We start from the raw sequence: 25082 nt of genomic DNA on the forward strand, positions 1-25082 counted from the left end.
AGCTGTCAATCACTGCCGGCTGCTGCAGTATGTGTACGGGCGGTCGGCTCGTTCGCCCGTACAGTACACACACAGCGATGCGCCAATATATCTGTAGATATATTAGCTGTCGGTTGTGCTGCAGGGCCGACGCGATATGTCTGTGAACGATGGAGTTCACAGACATATCGCCCGTACACTGGCCGACAGACCCGCGATATATATCGACCGTTCAATAGGCCAGTGTGTATGTGCCTTAAGATTGTAAGAATATATTGGCAGGACATTTTTGCGTTCTTTCAGCCATTGTACTCGTACATGTAATCTGTGGGTTATATATAAATTACAGATACTAACTAACTCATCAAACATTATGCGGGTGTCTCTCCACTTTATCTCTCTCCATGCTTTGATAAATACCCCCCTTCCCCTATGGGGGTGTGGGCTTACAGAAGTGGACAAGCTGCCCAAAGAAACCAATCAGGATCTGGCTATTATCTTCTTGAAGGTGATATATAAATGATAATTAGAATTTAATTTGTTGCAATGGGCATTATCTCCACATTAGAAAACCCACATTTTAGTAAATATACCCTTATGTCCTTATTTACACCTATTCTCAAAAGTGAAAGCATTTCCCAGTTGATGTTTATGGTGGTTGACATCCTGGCAGTGGAACTGTAGCATATGCTTTGGGGGCCTATTTATCAATTACTATTTGCAGGATATACCCAGAAAACAGGGGTCTCCACAAATAATATCTCAAATGTATCTACATGGGACTGTAGTAGATATCGACGCAAAAGCAGCGGCTCTCTAGGCTGCATGATGCAGTTTCAGACACCCTGCATGCCAAATACAGATGCCACAAGGCAGTGAGCAGTCCCCTCCCACCCTTCCTCCCCATGGCTCTGCATCCTGGACGGCTGCACCAATTGCACACCCTTAGTTATGGCTCTCAATACTAAGGAGAAACCCTTCCCATCACTACAAGGTATGAAATCCTATAAAAAGCCGTAAGCAGTGTACTACTGCTACACTGTGTGATTTCGTTGCTGGACAGATTGAATTACCAATGGTGGATTCTGCAAGAACCCACAGCCTGAATAGTGAAACTGACTCGAATGAAGGAACTGAATCAAGAACAAGGCCTGGAAAAGATGAGATGACTTTAACTGAAGAATGCTTATTTTCATGCTTTATTGTGTTTTTGTACAGCTAGATTACAAAACTATTACAGTTCCTAATAAGTAGCTCAGCTGCATGTAGCATTCTCTTCTACCAACAAACTGGATATTATGGCACTTTGACAGTATTTTCACATTTATTTTATTATAAACTCACCAAATCCAAAAGCTTTGGAGCCTCCAATGCTTTGAGAAGCTTGTACACTGGTAGATGTGTATAATCCAGTCACCAATAGTCCATCAAAGTAGGTGCTTGTTGAAATAGTCACTGTAAGAAAACAATATATAATTATTACATACCTTTTATTTTATTTTGTTAAATACCGATTAGAACACACACCAACATTCTTTCCCCAATTCAAAATAAAATCAAAACTGTAACTTTCTCTGAAAGTTTAACCCTAAAAAGGACCTTAACTGAAACAAGGGCTATCTATCAAAACAAACCCCTAGTTCTACGTGGTCCTCTACCCTGATATATGCCAAATTTCAGCTCATTACATCCAATATATTTTGATCTGTGGCACCTCAAACACCATGCGGGGGGGGGGGGGGGGGGGATGTAATAGGGTGTGAGAATCAGAAAGTGAGAGATTTTGTGAGACTTCTACAGCTTTCTAGTGGCAATCATCTACATAGCTAAACCAGGTTGATTTTGGAATGTAAATGATTGCCACTTTAAAAACACAGGAGAACTCTTTATAAAATCTCTCACTTTCTGATTCTCACACCCTATGACATTCCCACCCATGTCCCCACCTTTAAAAGATTAACATGGCAGAATGCTGGTTGTTGTATTTAATAGAATATATATGTATATATATAACAGCGGCATCCCGTCTGTTGGAATCCCATCAGCGAGTCAGCGAGTGCGCTCGCCCATGCTTCGCTCACCACAGGTTATATTTAGAGATGAGCGGGTTCGGTTTCTCTGAATCCGAACCCGCCAGAACTTCATGTTTTTTTTCACGGGTCCGAGCGACTCGGATCTGCCCGCCTTGCTCGGTTAACCCGAGCGCGCCCGAACGTCATCATGACGCTGTCGGATTCTCGCGAGGCTCGGATTCTATCGCGAGACTCGGATTCTATATAAGGAGCCGCGCGTCGCCGCCATTTTCACACGTGCATTGAGATTGATAGGGAGAGGACGTGGCTGGCGTCCTCTCCGTTTAGAATTAGAATAGATTAGAGAGACACTTGATTTACTAATTTTGGGGAGCATTAGGAGTACTCAGTAGTGTACAGTGCAGAGTTTTGCTGATAGTGACCAGTGACCACCACTTTTATTTATAATCCGTTCTCTGCCTGAAAAAAGCGATACACAGCACACAGTGACTCAGTCACATACCATATCTGTGTGCACTGCTCAGGCTCAGGCCAGTGTGCTGCATCATCTATATATATTATATATCTGTCTGACTGCTCAGCTCACACAGCTTATAATTGTGGGGGAGACTGGGGAGCACTACTGCAGTGCCAGTTATAGGTTATAGCAGGAGCCAGGAGTACATAATATTATATTAAAATTAAACAGTGCACACTTTTGCTGCAGGAGTGCCACTGCCAGTGTGACTAGTGACCAGTGACCTGACCACCAGTATATAATATTAGTAGTATACTATCTCTTTATCAACCAGTCTATATTAGCAGCAGACACAGTACAGTGCGGTAGTTCACGGCTGTGGCTACCTCTGTGTCGGCACTCGGCAGCCCGTCCATAATTGTATATACCAGTGACCTAACCGTGGTTTTTTTTTCTTTCTTTATACATACATACTAGTTACGAGTATACTATCTCTTTATCAACCAGTCTATATATTAGCAGCAGACACAGTACAGTGCGGTAGTTCACGGCTGTGGCTACCTCTGTGTCGGCACTCGGCAGCCCGTCCATAATTGTATATACCACCTAACCGTGGTTTTTTTTTCTTTCTTTATACATACATACTAGTTACGAGTATACTATCTCTTTATCAACCAGTCTATATATTAGCAGCAGACACAGTACAGTGCGGTAGTTCACGGCTGTGGCTACCTCTGTGTCGGCACTCGGCAGCCCGTCCATAATTGTATATACCACCTAACCGTGGTTTTTTTTTCTTTCTTTATACATACATACTAGTTACGAGTATACTATCTCTTTATCAACCAGTCTATATATTAGCAGCAGACACAGTACAGTGCGGTAGTTCACGGCTGTGGCTACCTCTGTGTCGGCACTCGGCAGCCCGTCCATAATTGTATATACCACCTAACCGTGGTTTTTTTTTCTTTCTTTATACATACATACTAGTTACGAGTATACTATCTCTTTATCAACCAGTCTATATATTAGCAGCAGACACAGTACAGTGCGGTAGTTCACGGCTGTGGCTACCTCTGTGTCGGCACTCGGCAGCCCGTCCATAATTGTATATACCACCTAACCGTGGTTTTTTTTTCTTTCTTTATACATACATACTAGTTACGAGTATACTATCTCTTTATCAACCAGTCTATATATTAGCAGCAGACACAGTACAGTGCGGTAGTTCACGGCTGTGGCTACCTCTGTGTCGGCACTCGGCAGCCCGTCCATAATTGTATATACCACCTAACCGTGGTTTTTTTTTCTTTCTTTATACATACATACTAGTTACGAGTATACTATCTCTTTATCAACCAGTCTATATATTAGCAGCAGACACAGTACAGTGCGGTAGTTCACGGCTGTGGCTACCTCTGTGTCGGCACTCGGCAGCCCGTCCATAATTGTATATACCACCTAACCATGTTTTTTTTTTCTTTCTTTATACATACATACTAGTTACGAGTATACTATCTCTTTATCAACCAGTCTATATATTAGCAGCAGACACAGTACAGTGCGGTAGTTCACGGCTGTGGCTACCTCTGTGTCGGCACTCGGCAGCCCGTCCATAATTGTATATACCACCTAACCGTGGTTTTTTTTTCTTTCTTTATACATACATACTAGTTACGAGTATACTATCTCTTTATCAACCAGTCTATATATTAGCAGCAGACACAGTACAGTGCGGTAGTTCACGGCTGTGGCTACCTCTGTGTCGGCACTCGGCAGCCCGTCCATAATTGTATATACCACCTAACCGTGGTTTTTTTTTCTTTCTTTATACATACATACTAGTTACGAGTATACTATCTCTTTATCAACCAGTCTATATATTAGCAGCAGACACAGTACAGTGCGGTAGTTCACGGCTGTGGCTACCTCTGTGTCGGCACTCGGCAGCCCGTCCATAATTGTATATACCACCTAACCGTGGTTTTTTTTCTTTCTTTATACATACATACTAGTTACGAGTATACTATCTCTTTATCAACCAGTCTATATATTAGCAGCAGACACAGTACAGTGCGGTAGTTCACGGCTGTGGCTACCTCTGTGTCGGCACTCGGCAGCCCGTCCATAATTGTATATACCACCTAACCGTGGTTTTTTTTTCTTTCTTTATACATACATACTAGTTACGAGTATACTATCTCTTTATCAACCAGTCTATATATTAGCAGCAGACACAGTACAGTGCGGTAGTTCACGGCTGTGGCTACCTCTGTGTCGGCACTCGGCAGCCCGTCCATAATTGTATATACCACCTAACCGTGGTTTTTTTTTCTTTCTTTATACATACATACTAGTTACGAGTATACTATCTCTTTATCAACCAGTCTATATATTAGCAGCAGACACAGTACAGTGCGGTAGTTCACGGCTGTGGCTACCTCTGTGTCGGCACTCGGCAGCCCGTCCATAATTGTATACTAGTATCCAATCCATCCATCTCCATTGTTTACCTGAGGTGCCTTTTAGTTGTGCCTATTAAAATATGGAGAACAAAAATGTTGAGGTTCCAAAATTAGGGAAAGATCAAGATCCACTTCCACCTCGTGCTGAAGCTGCTGCCACTAGTCATGGCCGAGACGATGAAATGCCAGCAACGTCGTCTGCCAAGGCCGATGCCCAATGGCATAGTACAGAGCATGTCAAAACCAAAACACCAAATATCAGTAAAAAAAGGACTCCAAAACCTAAAATAAAATTGTCGGAGGAGAAGCGTAAACTTGCCAATATGCCATTTACCACACGGAGTGGCAAGGAACGGCTGAGGCCCTGGCCTATGTTCATGGCTAGTGGTTCAGCTTCACATGAGGATGGAAGCACTCAGCCTCTCGCTAGAAAACTGAAAAGACTCAAGCTGGCAAAAGCACCGCAAAGAACTGTGTGTTCTTTGAAATCCCAAATCCACAAGGAGAGTCCAATTGTGTCGGTTGCGATGCCTGACCTTCCCAACACTGGACGTGAAGAGCATGCGCCTTCCACCATTTGCACGCCCCCTGCAAGTGCTGGAAGGAGCACCCGCAGTCCAGTTCCTGATAGTCAGATTGAAGATGTCAGTGTTGAAGTACACCAGGATGAGGAGGATATGGGTGTTGCTGGCGCTGGGGAGGAAATTGACCAGGAGGATTCTGATGGTGAGGTGGTTTGTTTAAGTCAGGCACCCGGGGAGACACCTGTTGTCCATGGGAGGAATATGGCCGTTGACATGCCAGGTGAAAATACCAAAAAAATCAGCTCTTCGGTGTGGAGGTATTTCACCAGAAATGCGGACAACAGGTGTCAAGCCGTGTGTTCCCTTTGTCAAGCTGTAATAAGTAGGGGTAAGGACGTTAACCACCTCGGAACATCCTCCCTTATACGTCACCTGCAGCGCATTCATAATAAGTCAGTGACAAGTTCAAAAACTTTGGGTGACAGCGGAAGCAGTCCACTGACCAGTAAATCCCTTCCTCTTGTAACCAAGCTCACGCAAACCACCCCACCAACTCCCTCAGTGTCAATTTCCTCCTTCCCCAGGAATGCCAATAGTCCTGCAGGCCATGTCACTGGCAAGTCTGACGAGTCCTCTCCTGCCTGGGATTCCTCCGATGCATCCTTGCGTGTAACGCCTACTGCTGCTGGCGCTGCTGTTGTTGCCGCTGGGAGTCGATGGTCATCCCAGAGGGGAAGTCGTAAGCCCACTTGTACTACTTCCAGTAAGCAATTGACTGTTCAACAGTCCTTTGCGAGGAAGATGAAATATCACAGCAGTCATCCTACTGCAAAGCGGATAACTGAGTCCTTGACAACTATGTTGGTGTTAGACGTGCGTCCGGTATCCGCCGTTAGTTCACAGGGAACTAGACAATTTATTGAGGCAGTGTGCCCCCGTTACCAAATACCATCTAGGTTCCACTTCTCTAGGCAGGCGATACCGAGAATGTACACGGACGTCAGAAAAAGACTCACCAGTCTCCTAAAAAATGCAGTTGTACCCAATGTCCACTTAACCACGGACATGTGGACAAGTGGAGCAGGGCAGGGTCAGGACTATATGACTGTGACAGCCCACTGGGTAGATGTATGGACTCCCGCCGCAAGAACAGCAGCGGCGGCACCAGTAGCAGCATCTCGCAAACGCCAACTCTTTCCTAGGCAGGCTACGCTTTGTATCACCGCTTTCCAGAATACGCACACAGCTGAAAACCTCTTACGGCAACTGAGGAAGATCATCGCGGAATGGCTTACCCCAATTGGACTCTCCTGTGGATTTGTGGCATCGGACAACGCCAGCAATATTGTGTGTGCATTAAATATGGGCAAATTCCAGCACGTCCCATGTTTTGCACATACCTTGAATTTGGTGGTGCAGAATTTTTTAAAAAAACGACAGGGGCGTGCAAGAGATGCTGTCGGTGGCCAGAAAAATTGCGGGACACTTTCGGCGTACAGGCACCACGTACAGAAGACTGGAGCACCACCAAAAACTACTGAACCTGCCCTGCCATCATCTGAAGCAAGAAGTGGTAACGAGGTGGAATTCAACCCTCTATATGCTTCAGAGGTTGGAGGAGCAGCAAAAGGCCATTCAAGCCTATACAATTGAGCACGATATAGGAGATGGAATGCACCTGTCTCAAGTGCAGTGGAGAATGATTTCAACGTTGTGCAAGGTTCTGATGCCCTTTGAACTTGCCACACGTGAAGTCAGTTCAGACACTGCCAGCCTGAGTCAGGTCATTCCCCTCATCAGGCTTTTGCAGAAGAAGCTGGAGGCATTGAAGAAGGAGCTAAAAGGGAGCGATTCCGCTAGGCATGTGGGACTTGTGGATGCAGCCCTTAATTCGCTTAACAAGGATTCACGGGTGGTCAATCTGTTGAAATCAGAGCACTACATTTTGGCCACCGTGCTCGATCCTAGATTTAAAGCCTACCTTGGATCTCTCTTTCCGGCAGACACAGGTCTGCTGGGGTTGAAAGACCTGCTGGTGACAAAATTGTCAAGTCAAGCGGAACGCGACCTGTCAACATCTCCTCCTTCACATTCTCCCGCAACTGGGGGTGCGAGGAAAAGGCTCAGAATTCCGAGCCCACCCGCTGGCGGTGATGCAGGGCAGTCTGGAGCGACTGCTGATGCTGACATCTGGTCCGGACTGAAGGACCTGACAACGATTACGGACATGTCGTCTACTGTCACTGCATATGATTCTCTCAACATTGATAGAATGGTGGAGGATTATATGAGTGACCGCATCCAAGTAGGCACGTCACACAGTCCGTACTTATACTGGCAGGAAAAAGAGGCAATTTGGAGGCCCTTGCACAAACTGGCTTTATTCTACCTAAGTTGCCCTCCCACAAGTGTGTACTCCGAAAGAGTGTTTAGTGCCGCCGCTCACCTTGTCAGCAATCGGCGTACGAGGTTACATCCAGAAAATGTGGAGAAGATGATGTTCATTAAAATGAATTATAATCAATTCCTCCGCGGAGACATTGACCAGCAGCAATTGCCTCCACAAAGTACACAGGGAGCTGAGATGGTGGATTCCAGTGGGGACGAATTGATAATCTGTGAGGAGGGGGATGTACACGGTGATATATCGGAGGGTGAAGATGAGGTGGACATCTTGCCTCTGTAGAGCCAGTTTGTGCAAGGAGAGATTAATTGCTTCTTTTTTGGGGGGGGTCCAAACCAACCCGTCATATCAGTCACAGTCGTGTGGCAGACCCTGTCACTGAAATGATGGGTTGGTTAAAGTGTGCATGTCCTGTTTTGTTTATACAACATAAGGGTGGGTGGGAGGGCCCAAGGACAATTCCATCTTGCACCTCTTTTTTCTTTTCTTTTTCTTTGCATCATGTGCTGATTGGGGAGGGTTTTTTGGAAGGGACATCCTGCGTGACACTGCAGTGCCACTCCTAGATGGGCCCGGTGTTTGTGTCGGCCACTAGGGTCGCTAATCTTACTCACACAGTCAGCTACCTCATTGCGCCTCTTTTTTTCTTTGCGTCATGTGCTGTTTGGGGAGGGTTTTTTGGAAGGGACATCCTGCGTGACACTGCAGTGCCACTCCTAGATGTGCCCGGTGTTTGTGTCGGCCACTAGGGTCGCTAATCTTACTCACACAGCTACCTCATTGCGCCTCTTTTTTTCTTTGCGTCATGTGCTGTTTGGGGAGGGTTTTTTGGAAGGGCCATCCTGCGTGACACTGCAGTGCCACTCCTAGATGGGCCCGGTGTTTGTGTCGGCCACTAGGGTCGCTAATCTTACTCACACAGCTACCTCATTGCGCCTCTTTTTTTCTTTGCGTCATGTGCTGTTTGGGGAGGGTTTTTTGGAAGGGACATCCTGCGTGACACTGCAGTGCCACTCCTAGATGGGCCCGGTGTTTGTGTCGGCCACTAGGGTCGCTAATCTTACTCACACAGTCAGCTACCTCATTGCGCCTCTTTTTTTCTTTGCGTCATGTGCTGTTTGGGGAGGGTTTTTTGGAAGGGCCATCCTGCGTGACACTGCAGTGCCACTCCTAGATGGGCCCGGTGTTTGTGTCGGCCACTAGGGTCGCTAATCTTACTCACACAGCTACCTCATTGCGCCTCTTTTTTTCTTTGCGTCATGTGCTGTTTGGGGAGGGTTTTTTGGAAGGGCCATCCTGCGTGACACTGCAGTGCCACTCCTAGATGGGCCCGGTGTTTGTGTCGGCCACTAGGGTCGCTAATCTTACTCACACAGCTACCTCATTGCGCCTCTTTTTTTCTTTGCGTCATGTGCTGTTTGGGGAGGGTTTTTTGGAAGGGACATCCTGCGTGACACTGCAGTGCCACTCCTAGATGGGCCCGGTGTTTGTGTCGGCCACTAGGGTCGCTTATCTTACTCACACAGCGACCTCGGTGCAAATTTTAGGACTAAAAATAATATTGTGAGGTGTGAGGTATTCAGAATAGACTGAAAATGAGTGTAAATTATGGTTTTTGAGGTTAGTAATACTTTGGGATCAAAATGACCCCCAAATTCTATGATTTAAGCTGTTTTTTAGTGTTTTTGGAAAAAAACACCCGAATCCAAAACACACCCGAATCCGACAAAAAAAATTCGGTGAGGTTTTGCCAAAACGCGTTCGAACCCAAAACACGGCCGCGGAACCGAACCCAAAACCAAAACACAAAACCCGAAAAATTTCAGGCGCTCATCTCTAGTTATATTCCTACTTGGTTGGTAGCGTGGACCCACCAACCGAGTGGGAATAACCTGCAGTGGACTGGATTTCTGGATTCCGTCCGTTGGTATTTTACCAGCCGTCAAGATTTTGGCGTTGGTCTCCTCATTGCCGGGATACCGACGGCCGGTATTTTAACTGCATCCCGTATTTTATATATATATTGAGACAATTACTAGTATCCTACTTTGTTATTTAGGTAATGTGACTGTAAGATTAATCTGTGATTTGAGTCTAGTTGTACATCTCTATTCATGTGCTCCATCCCTTCCCACCTCTATAATCACCATTTCCCAATCATCTTCCCCCCTCCTATCTCATCGTCTCCATTCTTTAGCACATACTCTTTCTTCTTTCAGTGCCTTCAACACCCCCTATTATTATCATGCCTACCTTAATTAGCCCTTTATCATTATCCTTCTATTTCAGAATGTCCCGCCCCTCCCACTGCCATGCATACAGTACACAGTGGAATAGCAATGTCACAGCTTGTTTGCAGACAATTGATCAGATCCTCTGAGCATAATGTATTTATTACAGTCTTGTGCACATATAGAAGTTTTTAAGTAATGTAGCACCTTGCTTAAACAACTCAGGAAACACTCATACTAGCTAAAATTGTTATATATTTCATGCTATATGTTGATTTTGCATACCTCCCAACCATCCTATTTTTGTCAGAACAGTCCCACTGTCCCACATGCGGACCCCAGTGACTGAGGCAGGGAGGGTGCATAATACAGCTGTGACTGAATAGCTGATATTCGGAATTTGTTCACAGTGTGGGGAGAGACTGGGGACAGCTCAGCATCCCTGGGAGTGATTAAAATTGTGTGTGTGGGGGGGGGGGGGGGGACTAGCGCAGAAGTGCAGTGCGCTGGGTGTCATGATGTCGTGACATTGATGAATACATGTTTACGTTAGTCAAGGCACTTTTCCGGTAGTGTCCAGCCTCTTGATAAGGTACTTGTGCGTGCTCTATGTCTGCCCCTTGACTTGGCGTTGGCAAGCTCTGAAACCTTCAAGTTGTGGATACTGATAGGCTGGGAGCTACTGCATCAATTGAACTGATACAAGGACTCCAGGATTCTTTTAGAGGAATGGAGAGGGAGATTATTGGCATCAGCAGCAGGAGGAAACCAGATATGGCAGAGAAAATAGTCAGAGGGAGAGAGATAATAAAGTATTCAGATGGGCAACCAAAGAGCATACTTACTTTCCTAATCTGCTCTCTGGAAGATCAGGGAAGGAGGAGGCCCAGCTGGGTGGCCCGGGATAGAGTACTGTCCCACAATGTTTTGGCGCAATTCCAAGTATTGCAAAGCAGCAGGTGTAACCACAATGAAGTGGTTTAAAGCAAAATGCATCATCACGCCCCACCACTTTATATATAGAAGTGCACACAGTAGCAAGGCAGTGGGATTGATGTAAACCGGTAATGGAGGGCAAAGTAGAGCAGAAACCGGAAAGTGTCAAGGCAGGATAAGCATCAAAGGAAAGAGGCAAGGCCGGGGATACGCAGGTCGTGGCCCTCTCACTGACCCCCAGAAGTGACTTGGTGGGAGAGCTGCCACAGTACAGAAACAGCAGCTAGAAGGATGCAGAATGAGAAAACAGGCCGAGGTACACAATGAAGATATCAGTCAGGTCAGCAGGGCCGTAACTAGGTGTGTGCGAGTGGGGCCTCGCACACAGCGCAGAGTCCTGGGGAGTGCACAGTCACGGCCCTGTTTAACACTGTACGGAGCATCAGAGCCCCGTACAGCTCCATTGCCCAGCCGCAGTCCGCCCCAGCATAGCAAGCCGCCTCAGCTCCACTGTACGGAGCTTCAGAGCGGGGAGGACCCGCCAACATGCCCCAGCCGCAAGCCCCTTCAGCTCCACTGTACGGGGCATCAGAGCGGGGAGGACCCGCGAGGTGCCAGCATTTCCCCGCTACAGGCCGTCTCAGCTTCACTGTACAGAGCGAGGAGGACCCGCAAGCATGCTCCAGCCACAGGCGTCGCTCAGCTCCATTGCCCAGCCGCAGCCTGCCCCGGCACAGCACGGCAGCACCAGCCAGTGTCACAGAGGACAGCGGGGAGAGATGGTGTCTGTCTGTCTGTCTCTGTCTCTTTCTCTTGATCTATCGACGCTGTCTGCCGTAATGTGTAAAAAGGGGGACTGACAGCCGTAATGTGTAAAAAGGGGACGCTGTCTGCCGTAATGTGTAAAAAGGGGGACACTGTCTGCCGTAATGTGTAAAAAGGGGACGCTGTCTGCCGTAATGTGTAAAAAGGGGACGCTGTCTGTTGTCCTGTGTAAAAAGGGGGACTGTCTGCCGTAATGTGTAAAAAGGGGACGCTGTCTGCCGTAATATGTAAGAAGGGGACACCGTCTGCCGTAATGTGTAAGAAGGGGGACGCCGTCTGCAGTAATGTGTAAAAAGGGGGGGATGCTGTCTGCCATAATGTGTAAGAAGGGGGACGCTGTCTGCCGTAATGTGTAAAAAGGGGGATGCTGTCTGCCGGTAATGTGTAAAAAGAGGGACTGTCTGCTGTAATGTGTAAAAAGGGGATGCTGTCTGCCATAATGTGTAAAAAGGGGGACGCTGTCTGCCGTAATATGTAAGAAGGGGACACTGTCTGCCGTAATGTGTAAGAAGGGGGACGCCGTCTGCAGTAATGTGTAAAAAGGGGGGGATGCTGTCTGCCATAATGTGTAAGAAGGGGGACGCTGTCTGCCGTAATGTGTAAAAAGGGGGACGCTGTCTGTCGTAATGTGTAAAAAGAGGGACTGTCTGCTGTAATGTGTAAAAAGGGGATGCTGTCTGCCATAATGTGTAAAAAGGGGGACGCTGTCTGCCGTAATATGTAAGAAGGGGACACTGTCTGTCGTATTGTGTAAGAAGGGGGATGCCGTCTTCCGTAATGTGTAAAAAGGGGGGGATGCTGTCTGCCGTAATGTGTAAAAAGGGGACGCTGTCTGCCGTAATGTGTAAAAAGGGGACACTGTCTGTCGTAATGTGTAAAAAGGGGGACTGTCTGCCGTAATGTGTAAAAAGGGGACGCTGTCTGCCGTAATGTGTAAAAAGGGGGACGCTGTCTGCCATAATATGTAAGAAGAGGACACTGTCTGCCGTAATGTGTAAGAAGGGGGACGCCGTCTGCCGTAATGTGTAAAAAGGGGGGGGATGCTGTCTGCCGTGATGTGTAAAAAGGGGGACGCTGTCTGCCGTAATGTGTAAAAAGGGGACGCTGTCTGCTGTAATGTGTAATAAGGGGGATGCTGTCTGACGTAATGTGTAAAAAGGGGACACTGTCTGCCGTAATGTGTAAAAAGGGGGACGCTGTCTGCCATAATGTGTAGAAAGGGGACGCTGTCTGCCGTAATGTGTAAAAAGAGGGACGCTGTCTGTCGTAATGTGTAAAAAGGGAGACGCTGTCTGTCGTAATGTGTAAAAAGAGGGACGCTGTCTGCCATAATGTGTAAAAAGGGGACGCTGTCTGTCGTAATGTGTAAAAAGGAGGACGCTGTCTGTCGTAATGTGTAAAAAGGGAGACGCTGTCTGTCGTAATGTGTAAAAAGGGGGGCTGTCTGCCGTAATGTGTAAAAGGGGCTCTACCTGGTGTAGTGGCGCTACTGTGCGGTGTAATTTGAATAATGGAGACTACTGCGCACCGTAGTATGAATTGGTATTATTTTGTGACCACACCCTTTCCCCGTGAAGCCACGCCCCTATTTTTTTTTTTGCGCGTGCCTACAGCACGTGCTGCCCATCATTTCCATAAGGTGGGGGGAGGGGGGGCACCAATGCCGTTTCTTGCACACAGCACTAAAATGCCTAGTTACGGCACTGCAGGTCAGTACACTGGAATCAATTAGACAAGCACAGGAGCAATACTCGAACACAAGCAGGAAAACCAATACCAGCAGGGGGTATAAATACAGAGCCGGCCTTAGGCATAGGCAAACTAGGCAAATGCCTAGGGCATTTGGTATGCTTAGGGGCACCAGCAGCTTCTGCTGATTAAAATGATATGTGGCATGCCTATATTCTGTGCATGACTGCGGCTGTATCTGCATACGAAATGCTACGTTGCAGTGTATTCCTGGAAATCACTTTAATGTAGCATTTCGTATGCAGATACAGCCACAGTCGCACACAGAATATAGGCATGCAACATATAATTTTAATCAGCAGAAGGTGCTTGTGCATCCTAGCCACATAGTAATGCAAATAATATGATGCATTTTCATGAACAAAAGGCACCCGATGTTAGCAGAGCTGCCAGCTGACTCATGCCAGGCATCTCCTGCAGAACTAGCGGTGGTGCTAGGGGGCACCAGCCAAAATATTGCCTAGGGCATCATATTGGTTAGGGCCGGCTCTGTATAAATAGACAGGTCTGTTTGAATCAGGCACCAAACAGACATCATAACAAAAGCTGTAATTCTGTACACTGACTACTAGTAGGTGCTTCATCTACCAGTACATACAGATGTGTCCTCATACATCTAGCCTTAGTACACCACGCAACATGAGATGCCTGGCGTAAGTGAGCCACCAGGTCTCGTGCAACTCTGTTAGCATTGGACGCCTTTTTTTGCCAAAAATGCATCTTACTCAATGCGACTAGGACGCACGAGGAGTCTGTGCTGATTAATTCGATAAGCGACTAAGATGCATTTTCAGTAAGAAAAAAAATGAAAAAGACACTGTTATTCAATAGCCCTGGCACTTTACCCCACAGCAGAGTACAGTACAGTACAACGTGTGGCTGAGTCTCCCACATAGACTCCTATATTATTATATTCATTGAGGAGGAATGGGAATATTATGTTGTAATGTTTGAAAGCACAGCAGTATCACAGAGGAATTGTAAATACTGTAGCCATTACTTTTTTATAGGAGATAAAACAAATGTTTTAAACCATATACATAATATATCTCCCGTGACACAGTGAAACATGGAATCCTATCTAATAAAAGGCTAACGCTGCTCCTCATCTCTATAGGGGGAATTAAAGTGTTTTGTTCACTGTCGGCAACTAGATGGCGGCCGATGAAGCAATTCAAGCTTTGCTCTGTTTGGGATACTCAAAGCCAATGGTGCTGATACTACTGTTATGTTGTTCTGTCATTTTGACGGCCTGGTTACTCGTCATTAATAATAAAAATACGCAGAGTATTTGTTTTGTTTAGTCCTCAAAAGGAAAGCTTATCTTGCTTGTTTGCAGACATACAGTACCTATGTGACCTTTTTGGAGTCTCACATTTTGTTAACACAGTCTGAAGGCTCTTGACCCAAAGAAGGCAGACCATGCTGAAATACTGTAGTCTCCGTATTTACTGTGTGCAGAGCTGAGCTAGTAAAAACCCTTCTGAATAAACATACTTGTTTGACACTGATCAAAGGATGAAGGAAGCATAAGGGATTATACAAACTATCACATTAAAATAAACTAAGTTGCTTATCTTTTTTTCAGGGGAAAAGTATCCAAACGTGGTTTCCATAATATGCATTTATTATGACCTGAAGTATAATAAATAAATATTTCTGAAAAATGATTAAGAAGAAAGACTGTTATTCTATATGTTGGAATATATATTTATTTGTTGTACATCTTACAAAGTATCTACATCACAAAGTAAATAAGAGAGATAATCTTCTCTATTTTGTGAGCTCAAAAAACAAAGCTGACTAAATTAATGATCGTGCAGCTGAACAGTTCATGGCTACCAGCCTCCTCCATCAATCAGTGTTGACCCAAGGTATTAAAAATGGTATGTGCCAAGGTGGACTGGATTAACATCTGCTGAAAATGTCGAAAGCAACACAATCAAATTTGTTAGCTTGCAAATTGTTTTTCTTTCAACCCTTTAATAGGGCATATAAACTACACACTGTAATTTTCTCTATAGACATGTAATGGTGGACCTTCAAAAGGTACAAAACTTTTATTTATCCCTAAGAAAAAATAAAACATGTGGCATATTTATCAAACAGTAACTGGTGAAATTATTTATTTTCTAACGCATGCACAGCTAACAGCGGATACCTCTATCCCTATAGATCTCAAATGGGACTGTCAGATTACTTCATTTACAAAGCTCCAAAGAGTTTAGCACCTGGCAAATACTTGGATCAACATAGGCAGGGGGAGGGGGTTTTCCAGTTGCCTGGAAACCCCCCTTCCCCACAGCCTGGCCAGCGGCCACTACATGAAGAATAAAGGGCAGAATAGAGCTGATGCACATGCCCAGTGGTGGCAAATATTCTTACCAAGTCTGTTCTGTGTTTGAGTGTATCTGAGTGCTCAATCATCACACCAGGGAGAGAAGCTGGTAAGTGACTTACCGTAATGACTGGGACTGCATACGTCTGAAGTACTGTATTACGTAAACTGCATTTTATTTGGGGCAGGCTATAGCTTGTTACAGGCTATTATTATTATTATTATTATTATTATATAAAAACGACAACACTTCTTTCAAATGTTAATAGAAATGAATTACACATGCACACATGTGAGGTAATAAGCTGTATAAAAGGTGAAGTAAGCAGCACAGAAGATATTCAATAAGCAAAATATGGGTATTAAATTTTCATGAGATGCTCACAAATATTCTGAATTAATCAGCTACTGCACATTTATTGTTTAATATTTAATGGCCCTGCTTCTACAATCCTCCAGAAGAATTCTGCATTATCATACCCTTTACTAATGAAAACCAGCAATCCTAATTCCAGAAAAAAAACAATACTGAATCTCTGGAAATGTATAAGGATAATACATAGCTATGTATAATGTTGGTATAGGAAATTGTGTTGATTCTTATATATCAAGAATATAGTAATGGTATCTATACTAGTACAGATGTCTGTAGCTCATTACAGGTATATAACATGCCATATACATTGACTTAGTAAATGTACACTTGCTAGTTGCTACACTCCCTAAGGTCACAAGAAATCACAAACCAGATACTCTGACTGCAATGTTGTCACAGTTCATAATTTCTAACATTTTTTACAATTACTGTACAATAATCATTTTGTGCATGTATACAGAATTATATGCAAAAGTTAGACTACCCTTGTCTACCACAGCAATTTTAGGATTGTATAATAACAGGTAAAGCTTTCCTGATTTGTTGTGTAACACAGCTCAAATATCATTCACCTGCTTCACAAAGGCAGTATATTATATGCTTGGCAGCGAAGTAAAATAAACCAAGGTGGCAGTTTCAAGTTTTAAATAGGTGATATTTAATGATACTGAAATCTCACAATTACTAACACATCCTAAGCATTACAACAGAAGCAGCACTTGTCAGCTGTGCATAAGAGATGATCTCCTCTGTGTGCTTATCTTCTCCTCAGAACAAGATATGAACAAGTCCATATCACAGTTGAAACTGTTGGGGGGAAAAGACAGCAACGACTGGCAATTATGCTACATTTCCCAAGCGTATCTGCAGGGGCGCTTTAAGAGAGGAGGAGGCCCGTGTGCTGCCTCCTTTATTCGGGCCCCCTCCTTCTGCCAACAGCGCTGGAGAGTCTGAGACCTAGAGGGCTCAGACTCTACGTCGCATGCGCAGATCACCATGAAAATGACACGGCAGCCATTTTCACAATGATTTTTCTACTGCGCAAGCGCAGAACACTGTGAAAATGGCCGCAGCTCCATGTTCACTGTGATTTCAGAGTGCTGCTGATATCGGCGCAGGACTCCGGAGGGATAAGTATTTAAAAACTGGGTGCAGCATGTGGTGGGGGCCCCCTTTGGACTCAGGACATCCATTACAGATACGCCAGTGTTTATATGGTATTGTTGAAGATAAACTAAAAAATTTTTTTTATCATTTGCACTTATAATAAAGTTCTTCTACAAATACTTATCACTGCGATGAAAAAAATCTATGTAGCAATTTACCATTAAAATAACTCTAGGGCAGCTGAGCGATATTCAGCTCCCTGGCGATTCTGGCTAGCAGCAGTAAAGGTGGGTAAACACGAGTAGATATATCTGCAGATCAACTGATCTGCAGATATATCTATGGACGATCCGTGTGTTGAGCATACACACTGCCCGATCCGTCGGGGACTGACGTCAGGACACGCCCGCCCAGTTCAGCTGTCAATCACCGTCGGCCGCCGCAGCATGTGTACGGGCGGTCGGCGGACCGCCGTACACACACAGCGATGCGCCAATATATCGGTAGATATATTGGCCGTCGGCTGTGCTTCGGGGCCGACGCGATACGTCTGTGAACGACGGACTTCACAGACGTATCGGCCATCAGGGCCAGCTCCAGGCACGTTCGACCAGAGCGGCCGCGCGGGGCGCCACCCTTAATGGCGCCGCCATCTTTGTGCCTGGAGCCAGCCTGCAGTGCTTCCTGGCCTGAACTTTAACTCCTGTGTACGCGGCTGTGCGGTGCCGGCGTCTGACGTTAGACGCCGGCGCCGGGCAGCGCGCATAGCGCGCACACAGGAGTTTTAGAAGAGCCGCCCGCGTCCTCGGCGGCACTCACCCTCCCGCCACCACCGCAGGTATAAAGGAGTACTTTATGGATCGGGCACATTGTTGGGGTATATCTTGCACTGTGGGGGCATATCTTGCACTGAGGGGGCATATCTTGCACTGTGGGGGCATATCTTGCACTGTGGGGGTATATCTTGCACTGCATATCTTGCACTGTGGTGGCATATCTTGCACTGTGGGGGTATATCTTGCACTGTGGGAGTAATTATGTATCTGAAATTGTGGGTGCATATCTGCACTGTGGGTGCATTTATGTATCTGGCACCGTGGGGGCATTTATGTATCAGGCACTGTGGGGGCATTTATGTATCTGGCACTGTGGGGGAATTTATGTATCTGGCACCGTGGGGGCATTTATGTATCTGGCACCATGGGGGCATTTATGTATCTGGCACCATGGGGGCATTTATGTATCTGGCACCGTGCGGGCATTTATGTATCTGGCACTGTGGGGGCAGATATGTATCTGGCACCATGGGGGCATTTATGTATCTGGCACCGTGGGGGCATTTATGTATCTGGCACCGTTGGGGCATTTATGTATCTGGCACCGTTTGGGCATTTATGTATCTGGCACCGTTGGGGCATTTATGTATCTGGCACCGTGGGGGCATTTATGTATCTGGCACTGTGGGGGTATATCTGCACTGTGAGGGCATTAATGTATCTGGCACTGTGGGGGCATATCTGCACTGTGGGGGCATTTATGTATCTGGCATTGTGGGGGCATATCTGACACTGAGGGGGTGAGTTTTAGAAGAGCCGCCCGCGTACTCGGCGGCACTCCCCCTCCCGCCACCACCACCGCAGGTATCGTGGAGTAATCTTGCACTGTGGGGGTAATTATGTATCTGGAATTTTGGGTGCATATCTGCACTGTGGGGGCATTTATGTATCTGGCACTGTGGGGGCATATCTGCACTGTGAGGGCATTAATGTATCTGGCACCGTGGGGGCATTTATATATCTGGCACCATGGGGGCATTTATGTATCTGGCACCATGGGGGCATTTATGTATCTGGCACCGTGGGGGCATTTATGTATCTGGCACCGTTGGGGCATTTATGTATCTGGCACCGTGGGGGCATTTATGTATCTGGCACTGTGAGGGCATATCTGCACTGTGAGGGCATTAATGTATCTGGCACTGTGGGGGCATATCTGCGCTGTGGGGGCATTTATCCATCTGGAACTGTGTGGCCATTTATGTAGCTGGCACTGCTAGGGGGCATGTCACGTGTAGCTGGCACTTCTGGGGGGCATGTCACGTGTAGCTGGCACTGCTGGGGGGCATGTCATGTGTAGCTGGCACTGCTGGGGGGCATATCATGTAGTGTTCCCGCTAGGCGTCTGTGGCTGGGCAGTGTGTCTCAGTGCTCTACCTGGCGCCATGTGTCTAACGTGCTCTGCCTGGCGCAAAGTGTATAGGAGGTTCTACCTGGTGCAATGTGTATTAGCTGCACTACTGTGTGGTGTAATGTGAATTGCCACTATAATGTGGCCACGCACCTTCCCCACGAAGTAACTCCCCTAAATTTTTGCTGCGCGCCTTCGGCGCGCACTGTCCATGCTTTAGCGTGTGGAAATGGGAACAACAAGCATTACAGTATGTACATCATTTTGCCCCCCTAACTTAAAAATGTGCTCTCCCTGTGATCAGCAACCTGCCCTAAAAAGTGAACACTATCATGTGTAGCTGGCACTGCTGGGAGTCATGTCGCGTGTAGCTGGCACTGCTGGGGGGCATGTCATGTGTAGCTGGCACTGCTGTGGGGCATGTCATGTGTAGCTGGCACTGCTGGGGGGCATGTCATGTGTAGCTGGCACTGCTGGGGGGCATATCATGTCTATCTGGCACTGCTGGAGGGCACATCATGTCTGTCTGGCACTGCACATTATGTGTATCTGGCACTATACTGGAGACATTGTGTGTATCTGGCACTATACTGGAGACATTGTGTGTATCTGGCACTATACTGGAGAGATTATGTGTAGCTGACACTATACTGGAGACATTGTGTGTAAGGAAGACTACTGTGGGTGTTATGTGTAAGGCTGCTAATTGTGTGCGTAGAGGGGGTGTGAAAATATTAGTTTATAGTTTGATGATATGAAGTTACGCCCACTTTTCCATGAGGCCACGCCCACTTTCCCAGGAGGCCACGCCCACTATTCCAGGAACGACAGGCATTTTATCTGGCAGCCTCGGACACTGCAGATGTTGTGGTCATATGCTGTGAGGAGATATTTCTCCATTCCTTTCCATGTGAAGGAAGAGGGAAAATGTCTAGTCGGTCAGCCATGGCAGGACATACACTGCCCGATGCGGGCAACTTTCAGCTTATAAAATATTGCATAGGATGGAATGCAGGACGATCTGACATGCATGAACAATCAATATTTTCAGATTGGTCATCTGCATATCGGCCAGATAATCATAGCGTGTATGCCCTACATAAGCAGATAGGAACCTGGCAGCAAACTGATAGCAAAAGCTGTGTCTTTACTATTCACTCTTTGCAAGGATAAGCTGTCGTCAAAATCACTTCAAACCACGTGTTTTTAAATATGTTTCTTAGTACATTGCATATTCTTTTCTATTGAAAGTACTTGTGAGTTGGTTCAATTGTGTCTTGATTTCTATTTGCAGATTTGTCCATGTTTTGTGGTTCAAATGGTGATTTACTTCCGCGATTGACTTTTGTAAACCTCAGAGTTTGAAAAAAGGCTAAATACTCATGAGAATGCTATCTCTGGCAAACACGATTTAAAGTAAATTTTGCCTGTAATTTAGTTTTAGCATGCCTTAATAGCAAAACTGTGGCAGGGCATGCTGGAATGTGTAGTTCCACAGCAGCTGGAGGGCCGAAAGTTGAAGACCCATTCCCTAGTATGTCTTCTGGGATTCAGTGTTATTACTCTGTGAAATTTTCTTCCAAATCCATCCTGTAGAAGGCCCAAAACAGGCTCCATGCATCAAAGTTCTTTCCAGCGTATTCCACTGTGAGGTCCGACTGACCCAAACCCCCTAGTATGTCTTCTGGGATCCAATGTTACCACTCTGTGAAGTTTTCCTCCAAATCCATCCAGTGGAAAACCAGAACAGGCTCCCTGGGTCAAAGTTCTGGCCAGAGATGAGGAGTGGTGGTGACATAAGAAGGATGAAAGGCTGTAAATTAATTTTCAGATATGTCAGGGAATACTGTATATCAATACTTTCTAAGAGTGTCATATCTCAATTCTTATGGCTAAATGTAATTGCCTCTGAGATTCGGAGGTGAGGGAATGTTGTGCGAGTCTGCCCGTTTTTTAAAGCAGCAATCATTTACAAGGCAAAACCAGGTTAGTTTTGCCTTGTAAATGATTGCTGCGTTAAAAAAATGGCCAGACTCGCACAAAATTCCTGCACTTCTGGAACTCGGAGGCTATTATATTTAGATGCTGGATTTTTAGACATATGTAGCCTTCAAGCTTTCAAATAAGTAGTTGTACATGATTGACAATGTTTACATACCAATGTTGCAATGTTGTCCTTGGAAAATGGAGTTGGAAAATGAAGGTATATACATACTAATAAATTAGCCATATATATGCTGATAAATATATATGGCTAAATTAATTATGATATCCTGATATTACACTACAGCTCTGTAAAAGTTAAGCATTATCTGTTCTCACTGTTACAGGCTGCTGAACTTTTTTCAGACTGTGTGGTAATAGTATTGCTATCACCAACATCCATTGAGGCTCCCTCAGTAGTCCAGCCAGATGTGCAGTCTTCAGTCCAGCATTTTGCTGGCTCCCCTCGATTTCTTTACTGTAGATCTAGGCAGCAGCTAGCTACTCCCCCTTTTTGAAAACTCTGGTCTAGTTTTCTCTAGGTCTCTGCTCCTTGAATTTAGATACCCTAGTTAAACTAACTAGTGCTCACAATCATTGCCAGAACTTCTGTTCCTCTTAGGATGTAGATATCTGGCTGCAAGCAGGGGTGCAAGTAAAAATATTTTCTTAGTGGTACTCAGTGTGCCGAAAAACGGGCATCTTCATGTGTCATGATGGGGCATGGCCACAAGACACTAAGGGGAGTGGCTACATTGCATTAGGGTGTGGCCACACAGCACAGTCCCTTTTCTTTGTACTCTGGAGGCAAGGCTAGAAATACATAGTAATAACCCCAGTATAATAGAAATATATTGTAATACCCCCAATTTAATAAAAATACATAGTAATGTCCTCATTTATAACAGGAATATATACTGCAGTAGTGCCCCTGGTATAACAGAAATATATAGTAGTGTCCACATTACAATAGAAATATATAGTAATACCCCCATAATAATAGACATATATAGTAGTGTCCACATTACAATAGAAAATAAGATTTTAAACCTACCGGTAAATCTTTTTCTCCTAGTCCGTAGAGGATGCTGGGGACTCAGTAAGGACCATGGGGTATAGACGGGCTCCGCAGGAGACATGGACACTTTAAGACCTTTAATGGGCGTGAACTGGCTCCTCCCTCTATGCCCCTCCTCCAGACTCCAGTTATAGGAAGTGTGCCCAGAGGAGACGGACATTTAGAGGAAAAGGATTTTGTTAATCAAGGGTGAGACACATACCAGCTCACACCACAAACACACCGTACAACATGGTATATAAGTAAACCAGTTAACAGTATGAACAACAACAGAAAACAGCAACAGCCTGATTTCAACAGTAACACAACCTGTGTGTAATCTTATCAATAACTATGTACAATTATTGCAGATTTCAGTCCGCACTGGGATGGGCGCCCAGCATCCTCTACGGACTAGGAGAAAAAGATTTACCGGTAGGTTTAAAATCTTATTTTCTCTTACGTCCTAGAGGATGCTGGGGACTCCGTAAGGACCATGGGGTTTATACCAAAGCTCCAGACCGGGCGGGAGAGTGCGGATGACTCTGCAGCACCGATTGAGCAAACATGAGATCCTCATCAGCCAGGGTATCAAACTCACAGAATTTTGCAAAAGTGTTTGAACCCGACCAAGTAGCCGCTCGGCAAAGCTGTTACGCCGAGACACCACGGGCAGCCGCCCAAGAAGAACCCACCTTCCTAGTGGAATGGGCCTTTACCAATTTTGGTAACGGCAATCCAGCCGTAGAATGAGCCTGCTGAATCGTGTTACAGATCCAGCATGCAATAGTCTGCTTGGAAGCAGGCGCGCCAATCTTGTTGGCCGCATACAGGACAAACAGTGCCTCTGTTTTCCTAATACGAGCCGTTCTGGCTACATAGATTTTAAAGCCCTGACCACATCAAGGGACTTGGAATCCACCAAGACATCCGTAGCCACCAGCACCACAATAGGTTGGTTCATGTGAAACGACGAAACCACCTTGGGTAGAAATTGAGGACGAGTCCTCAATTCCGCTCTATCTACATGGAAAATCAGATTTGGGCTCTTGTGAGACAAAGCCGCCAATTCTGACACCCGCCTTGCAGATGCCAAGGCCAATAACATGACCACTTTCCAAGTGAGAAATTTCAAGTCAACAGTTTGAAGAGGTTCAAACCAATGTGATTTAAGGAACTGTAACACCACGTTAAGGTCCCACGGTGCCATTGGGGGCACAAAAGGAGGCTGGATGTGTAGTACTCCCTTCACAAAAGTCTGCACTTCTGGAAGAGAAGCCAATTCCTTCTGAAAGAATATAGATAAGGCCGAAATCTGCACCTTAATGGAGCCTAACTTCAGGCCCATATCCACTCCTGTCTGTAGAAAATGGAGAAAATGACTCAGCTGGAAATCCTCCGTAGGAGCATTCTTGGATTCACACCAAGACACATACTTCCTCCAGATACGGTGATAGTGCTTCCTAGCTTTAAGTAGAGTAGGGATGACTTCCCCTGGAATACCTTTCCTAGCTAGGATCTGGTGTTCAACCGCCATGCCGTCAAAGGTAATTGCGGTAAGTCCTGGAACACACACGGCCCCTGTTGTAACAGGTCCTCTCTGAGTGGAAGAGGCCAAGGATCTTCTGTGAGCATTTCCTGAAGATCTGAATACCAGGCCCTTCGAGGCCAATCTGGAACAATGAGTATCGTCTGAACTTTTGTTCTTCTTATGATTCTCAATATTTTTGAGATGAGTGGAAGCGGAGGGAACACATACACCGCCTGATACACCAATGGTGTTACCAGCACGTCCACCGCTATCGCCTGAGGGTCCCTTGACCTTGAGCAATACATCCGAAGCTTCTTGTTGAGGCGTGACACCATCATGTCTATTTGAGGGAGTCCCCAGCAACTTGTCACTTCTGCAAAGACCTCTTGATGAAGTCCCCACTCTCCTGGATTTAGATCGTGTCTGCTGAGGAAGTCTGCTTCCCAGTTGTCCACTCCCGGAATGAATACTGCTGACAGGGCGCTCACGTGATTTTCCGCCCAGCGAAGAATCCTGGTGGCCTCTGCCATTGCTCCTTGTTCCGCCTTGTCGGTTTACATGCGCCACGGCTGTGACGTCTGACTGGATCAGAACCGGTAGGTTGCGAAGAAGGTGCTCCGCCTGCCTCAGGCCGTTGTATATGGCCCTTAATTCCAGCACATTTATGTGCAGACAACCCTCCTGGCTTGACCATATTCCCTGAAAGTTTATTCCCTGTGTGACCGCTCCCCATCCTTGGAGGCTCGCGTCCGTGGTCACGAGAACCCAATCTTGAATTCCAAACCTGCGACCCTCTAGAAGCTGAGCCCCCTGTAGCCACCACAGGAGAGAGATCCTGGCCCTGGGGGACAGGCATATCAACCGATGCATGTGGAGATGGGACCCTGACCACTTGTTCAG

General features: G+C 45.9%; 1 protein-coding gene across 4 annotated transcripts in view; it reads right to left on the minus strand.

The window, feature by feature from the left end:
• Positions 1-25082, minus strand: part of RELN (reelin) — an 856893-nt gene that overhangs the window by 753369 nt on the left and 78442 nt on the right. For all 4 annotated transcript variants that reach the window (XM_063927014.1, XM_063927013.1, XM_063927012.1 and 1 more), the window contains exon 2: positions 1324-1434. In XM_063927014.1, the coding sequence (XP_063783084.1) occupies positions 1324-1434 (111 nt within the window). The remainder of the gene's footprint in view (positions 1-1323; positions 1435-25082) is intronic.

Source organism: Pseudophryne corroboree, chromosome 6, assembly GCF_028390025.1.
Source record: "Pseudophryne corroboree isolate aPseCor3 chromosome 6, aPseCor3.hap2, whole genome shotgun sequence".
Classification (NCBI taxonomy): Eukaryota; Metazoa; Chordata; class Amphibia; order Anura; family Myobatrachidae; genus Pseudophryne; species Pseudophryne corroboree.